The sequence below is a fragment of the Sorghum bicolor genome, chromosome 3, assembly GCF_000003195.3.
Source record: "Sorghum bicolor cultivar BTx623 chromosome 3, Sorghum_bicolor_NCBIv3, whole genome shotgun sequence".
NCBI lineage: Eukaryota > Viridiplantae > Streptophyta > Magnoliopsida > Poales > Poaceae > Sorghum > Sorghum bicolor.
Genome location: NC_012872.2, coordinates 2,096,668 through 2,103,923, shown reverse-complemented (window position 1 = coordinate 2,103,923; position 7,256 = coordinate 2,096,668). Strand labels below are relative to the sequence as shown.

General features: G+C 49.3%; 1 protein-coding gene across 1 annotated transcript; it reads left to right on the top strand.

Annotated features, from left to right (window-relative positions):
* On the top strand, window positions 5,611–7,256 carry LOC8084315 (peroxidase P7). The gene is made up of 3 exons (XM_002457113.2): window positions 5,611–6,131; window positions 6,237–6,431; window positions 6,522–7,256. Exons 1-3 carry the CDS (start codon window positions 5,682–5,684, stop codon window positions 7,095–7,097), a joined length of 1,221 nt encoding a protein of 406 aa, XP_002457158.2. The 5' UTR covers window positions 5,611–5,681; the 3' UTR covers window positions 7,098–7,256.

Here is a 7,256-nt window from a genome sequence, read left to right as displayed (position 1 = left end):
TTGACGAGACGAATCTTTTGAGCCTAGTTAATCCATGATTAGATAATATTTATCAAATACAAACGAAAAAACTATAGTGTCGATTTTGCAAAATATTTTGAAACTAAACAAGCCCTAGATGTGGTGGGCTGAGACGCAGACGGCAGGAGCAGGACAGATGGTGTCACATCCCGCATTGACCGGAACAGGGCCTGACCCCTCGGCGCCGATGTGTCGACCTCGACCGGCCGGATCGGGCTGGCTCGGCGCCCCATTCCGTGCTCGTGATCCGGACGCGAATCGGCAGCTAGCACGCAATTGGGCAGCGGCAGCGCGCGAGCCGCGAGGAAATGTTTCAGCGGCAGTACTGCCGTTCTGCCATCCCTGCGGCGGGAGTGGTCCGTGCAGGAGTGGAGAGCCGAGTGGAGCGGAATGGAAGCGATGAAAGTAGGGCCTTGTTTAGTTCCTAAAAATTTTGCAAAATTTTTTAAATTCTTCGTCACATCGAATCTTTAAACGTATGTATTGAGTATTAAATATAGATGAAAATAAAAACTAATTACACAGTTTGGTCAGAATTGACGAGACGAATCTTTTAAGCCTAGTTAATCTATAATTGGACAATATTTGTCAAATACAAACGAAAATACTACTATTTCTATTTTGCAAAAAAATTTGAAAGTAAACAGGGCCACTTTCTCACCGTTTATATATATATATATATCGTATTGAGATATATGTAATTTAAAATTTTAGAGTTTTATATTGAATAGTGTGTAGCATGAATCTCTAACCAGATAGCACATGTTGAATATGTATATGCTGTGATACATTGGCCTTGTTCAGTTCGTGAAAATTTTTGACTTTGGCTCCTATAACACTTTCGTTTGTATGTGACAATTATTGTCTAATTACGGAGTAACTATGTTCAAAAAATTTGTTTCGTAAATTATAAACAAAAGTACAATTAGTTTTTATTTTTATCTATTTTTAATGCTCCATGCATGCGTACAAAGATTCAATGTGACGAAGAATCTTGAAAATTTTTGAGAACTAAACAAAGCCATTATTGAGCATTGAGGGTTCCATGTTCTTTGTTCACAACATCGTTTCATTACGAGAACTGAAGATGGCCACTGTTTTTTAGAAAAAAAATGATGGGCACTCTTTTTTTGAAAAGGAATATATTAAAAGTATTATAGCCTCAGTATTAACTAATATATATAGCTATTTTTTATTACAGATACCAACAATACAATCAAACACTAGAGCACATGTCTCACACGCACACCAAAACAGCCTTAACTTGTCAAGATCCATGCGCACCACCATAGCATCTATCTTAAAATTTCAGCTAAATTGCCACAACGGTGACGACTAAAACCCTTCACCTTTCTCACCGTAAAGGTCACAACTATTACAAATTGACAGGTACATGATTCCAAAGTGAAGCCTCCAAGGAGAGACGTGATGTCACCGGCGTCACCGTCGTCTAACTAGAAGGTCAAGGCATTACACCTAGGATCAACACGCTACATAAAGGAAGATAGCCGATCGATAGACGTTTCCAAGGAAGAATGCAGCCCCCGTCATCGGTCTAATCACATAGCTTTTTGCCATGGCTCCTTTACCCCCATGTGTGGCATTGGCTAATTCCCATATCCAGTGCGCAGGCAACCATGGATGAGTGAAGCCTAGACCCAGCCCCACACAACACAATCGCACATCGAGGTCACTGCAGTTGCCGCTGCTTGCTCTAGCGTATGTCGTTGTCGCTGTCTAGCCAGCGCGCCCACGCCAGATCTCCACGTGCCATCCCTGTAGCACCGATGTACGTCAAATGAGACTAGATTTGGCCACCGGAGGTGAATTTGTTGTCCATGAGTCCAAATCCGAAGATTAGAGACCTCGACGACAAGCAGCCACCTCCACCTACATCGATCCCTCCACGCCTTCGTTGGATTTGCACCGGATCCAGCCCTATGAAGCCCGGTCGCTGCCAGACCTTGCCATCGTTGCCGCTTAAGCTATCGCTGCGTTGCTCTTTCCTAGACGCACCACCTCGGATCTTGGCCGGTGCCATCGCAGCCGCAGGAGCCCGCCTAGCCGAGCCCCACGCTGCCCCAGCTCGGTCATGCCCTGCCAGACTGTGGTCACCCGCGCCACCACGCAATCGTCGTGCGAGAAAGGCCCTACCGCCGCCATACCGGCGAGTCGTGCTGGCCTTGCCAACGCCTGCTCCGGCGGCGGCGGCTCGATGGCCACTCAAGTCTCCCGTGTGGGCGGCGATGCGGGGGTTAGTGTTGGGGTATAGACTATGGGCACTCTTGGCTCTTGCAAGTAGGGAGAAAAGGTACTTAGAGGGTCTTTGAAGTAATGTCTGTTTGGATATGGTGAGTAGTAGTAAAACGGAAGAGAAATCAGCGATGCCTAATTTGGCCATGCAGGGCAGCCACGTCACGTGAGGAGAGAAGATTTGCGTGGTTCACTGAAGTCTTTGGACTTTCCATTTTTTTTTCTCATCTCAGTCTGAAATTAGCCTGTGAATGAATTGGGTTCTTTGTGTTTGTCGGGTAAAAAAAGGAGGAGGAGAAATGGAGGACGATGTCGGCGGGAGTTAGGCTAATTGAGTTGTAGCCCAAGTTCACACCAACTATGGGCTGATTCTTTTAACTAGAGTTCGCACGCAGAGACAACACTTTGGGCCTCTGTTTTTTTTTAACTAGAGTTCGCACGCAAATTTGGGCCGTATTGAGTCCTATTGGGCCCAAATTTATGTCAAGAATGAATCAACAACCATCTCTTGTGCTGTGCCTCTTGACCTCGGGTCGAATCCTCGATGCTATGTCTAAATATTATGAAGAACTATTCATTGTCCGTGAATCCCTGTAAACAAAACATATTACATTGGGAGTGAAAGCACCAATTATGGATTCAAAATGTGAGCTTCACTCAATAAAATTCACTGAAAACAGGAACAGGACAAGAAACTTCCAAACCTTTTCAAGTGAACATACAGTATGACTTTTCTTGAACAATCGATCGATGTCCTCATGTCCGCTACACTCATCCTACTTAAGCTAATGATGATGAGGCGTATGTTCTCTCTATATACATGTAACTATGGCACTGTAATCTGGTACGTGCCTTATACCGCACGACACGACTCTAGTCTGGACACGTACGACGTACCTTTGCCATTTGACAAGAAATGCTCACTGCTGGGCCAGTGTGGGTCGATACGGCGCGTGCACTCGGTAGCCAGTACTAGAACTATCGCCAAGGCAACGCACAGGTGCAGATCTTTGGCACGGCGTAACAATCACGGAGTTTGTTTCCAAACTTGTTATACTCATAAAAGCTTCAATTTCTAAAATTATCTTAAGTTAAACTTTAAAACTTTGACTAATTTTTTAGAAAAAATACTAAAATAATTTATAGTACCATATTAATATTATTAGATTTGCCATATAATATATTTTCATAAAATATTTATTTTGTGTTATAGATATTAATGTTCTTTTCTATATAGTTGGTCAAATCTAAAAAAGTTTGATTGATACGGATTTTAGGAGTTGAAACTTTCAAAGAGTGTATGATAGATCGTTCTCAGGCAAAGAAACCACTCGATGTGCATCATCAGCTGCCGTAGAAGCCATGCCGAAGTTACAGACATGTATGCACGTTTGGATTGATTGCTGATGACCATGGTCTGCCCATTTAATGGCAACTTAGCATGAAGGAGCAGTATGTTCCTGTACTTAAATTACATGCAGAAGGTAGACCAGTCAGTGCCCATTGCCGCATTACGTCCACCGGTCCATGTCTATGCGACTATGCCCCTGTTTTGATCACAGAGCTAATAGTGTTGCAAATAATAAGATCCTTTCAATCCAAACGGTCCAGCTATTAGTCTAGCTGATTGTTAGCTAATAACCAACTAATAGCTATATCACTATTTGTACTAACCAGCTAATAAATGAGATATTAGCTAGCAAACTATTAGCAACTAACATATCCAAACAGAGTCTATGTATCCTCCGGATAGTCCAGTCTCAATGGGGGTTTCATTAGAGTTTCATGCACATTAAATATGCTGATGTGGCGCTATATTAATAAAGAGAGAGATGATAAGAGTTTCATGGGAGTAGAGAGAGTTTCATCCCCATGAAACTCTTATGCACTGTTTCCAAAATATTTATGTGTTGGAAAGTGTGACATGAAACTCCCATTGAGGATGGCCTAACAACAAATGGCACTTCTCTAACTCTAAATTAGGTGTAATTGAATCACTAATAGGTGGGTCTGATTGCACTTAGTCCTACTTGTGAATGACTCAACATGGACTTAAAGTTGGAAGGAACCATATCTGTATAAGCGAGATGCAGGAGTTGTCATATTAGATTTGTATTGAGATGGAGAAGAGACGAGGAGAAAGGGAAGATAAGCAGGCTAGATAAGACACGAATCCTAAGAAAATTAATAAGAAAATAAGATGGGTCATGTATTGATGGTGTAGTACGTATGATTGTTACTATTGTATAAATATAGGCCATTAGATTAATTACATGTGACATCGCACTAACACAGACTCTATCTGCCCCTGAATAAATAAATTTCTAGCAAGAATAGATTAGTATTTTTTTTCTTAAACACGCAAAAGGTATACGCGTGTTTGTATTAAGGTAGAAAAAAGTTGAATACAACATGTATTAGTGACGCCTTAAGGTGTCAAAAGTGATTGTTCATGGACGCTCGGATCCTCCCTAGTTCCGCAAGCAATGTTACTACATTAGACACTGTTCAAGGATAGATTAGTACTATGATTAAAAAAATACCATATTACCCTTCATTTAGTGAAGTAGTTGCACACTGGTTGGTGATTGCACACTAATTACAACATTTAGTACACATATCCAACTGCAGAGACTCAAAGATTGAGATATTAAAGGGGGTGGAGTAAATACGAGAAGACTATGAGAGCCAATAATAAATCATTCAGCCTTGTAGAGATTGATTTATTTATAGACAAAATCTTGAACTAGGGTTCTGTTTATTTATTCGGGGACACCTGCAACCGACTAAACTAGACACCATCCCAAAAATGCGCATACATGGACGGACCGAGGTGTCACAGTTGGTCGGAGATTTCTGAATTTAGCAGCTCACTGCACATGAAAAAGAGGCGGCTGTGACCGTCACACGCCGGCTAGTCCGATCCACCTACGCCGGCACCGGCAGGCATGCAGGCAGAGGCAGTTCTGGTGCGTGGACGACTGTGCGTGCCCGTGCGGCCGCACATGGCACATGCCGCTGGACTGGATAGCACTGCTGCACTACTCTACTAGCGTCAGCGACCTGCACCGCTGCTGCACGGTGGCATGCGTGAGCGTCAGCGCCAACTGCCTTGCGACATCGGACTCGTACTCGTACCTGCCATTGGCCGATTGGCGCGGGCCGCGGGGGCTCCACGACGTCACGGCCACCTGTAGCCCGCTCCATCGGCACCGCACCGCACCGGCCGCCGTGGGTGACCTCTGTCCGCTGACCTGGAGGACGCTAGCGTCCACGGCCACGCCGGACTGGCCGGTCAGCAGTCCTGGAAGGTGGCCGGGGTGAGCACACGACGCACTGCCCGTTGTCCCCTAGCTCTAGCGGCGGATAACGAGCGGCGCAGGCTGCCAGCCAGCCAGCCGGGACGCATGCGGCACCGTGACGCAATCGCAATCGCATCCCACCCCGCCGCTCGCATTCCACTTTGCACGCCCGCCTGCAGCCAGAGCGGCAGATCGAGCCCAGAGCAGGCAGGCGGCGGCGGCGGCGGCTGCGGCGCGGCGCCCATATATACAGCCCCGTGTCCCCGTGCGAGTGAGCGCCTCATTCATTCAACGCTAGCACCTGCACTCCATATGGGTCCGCGGTCGGCGATGGGATGTTCGTCCTTGCCGTCCTCCCGTGCTCTGTGGCTCACGACGGCCGTCGTCGCGGCGCTCGCCGCCGGCGCGCAGGCGTCGCTGTCGCCGGGGTTCTACGACGCGACGTGCCCGGGGCTGCAGCCCATCGTGCGCCGCGTCGTGGCGCGGGCCGTCCAGATGGAGCCGCGCATGGGGGCGTCCCTCCTCCGCCTCTTCTTCCACGACTGCTTCGTCAATGTAAGACACACACTTGGGGTTTTTGGCTGCTGTTGCTGTTGGTCCTGGTCCTGAATCCTGGATGGTGATCGTGTGGTGTGTGCCGGCCGCCGGGTTCCCTCGCAGGGCTGCGACGCCTCCGTCTTGCTGGACGACGTGCCCGGTAGCTTCGTCGGGGAGAAGAACGCGGGTCCCAACGCCAACTCGCTGCGCGGGTTCGAGGTCATCGACGCCATCAAGGCGCAGGTCGAGGCGTCCTGCAACGCCACCGTCTCCTGCGCCGACATCGTCGCCCTCGCCGCGCGCGACGCCGTCAACCTGGTCAGTGTTCAGCCGCTGCTCCGGTCTCTCTCTTTCCAAATTAAACAACCAACCAAACAACTGAGCGTGACCGCCGTGGCGAGAGTGCAGCTCGGTGGGCCGAGGTGGTCGGTGCCGCTAGGCCGGCGAGACGCGCGGAACACGAGCGCGAACGCGGCGAACGCCAACCTACCGCCGCCGGACGCGAGCCTACCGACGCTGCTGTCCATGTTCGGCGCCAAGGGCCTGGACGCGCGGGACCTGACGGCGCTGTCGGGGGCGCACACGGTGGGGCGCGCCCGCTGCGTGGTGTTCCGCTCCCACATCTACAACGACACGGCCACCACCAACGCCACCTTCGCGGCGGAGCTCCGGAGCACCGTCTGCCCCTACACGGGCGGCGACGCCAACCTGGCGCCGCTGAAGCTGCAGGCGCCCGACGTCTTCGACAACGGCTACTTCCGGGACCTGGTCACCCGCCGCGTGCTGCTGCGGTCCGACCAGGCGCTGTACGACGGCGGCAACGGCACCACGGACGCGCTCGTGCGCGCCTACGCCGCCAACGGGACGGCGTTCGCCGCCGACTTCGCCGCCGCCATGGTCAGGATGGGGAACCTGGGACCGCCTGCCGGGAGCGCCGCCGCCGCCGCCACCGAGGTCCGGCTCAACTGCCGGCGAGTGAACTGATCCAGTTGCTGCGCGCGCGGTGCCACTGCGTTGCATTAATTGATCGGTGGAATTACAGTTACTTCTTGGTGTACACTTTTGCTTCGATTCACAGAATGACAGAAGTACGTAGTATGAATGATAAGCATGCATATATGAGGTTCTTGATGTGATCGCAAA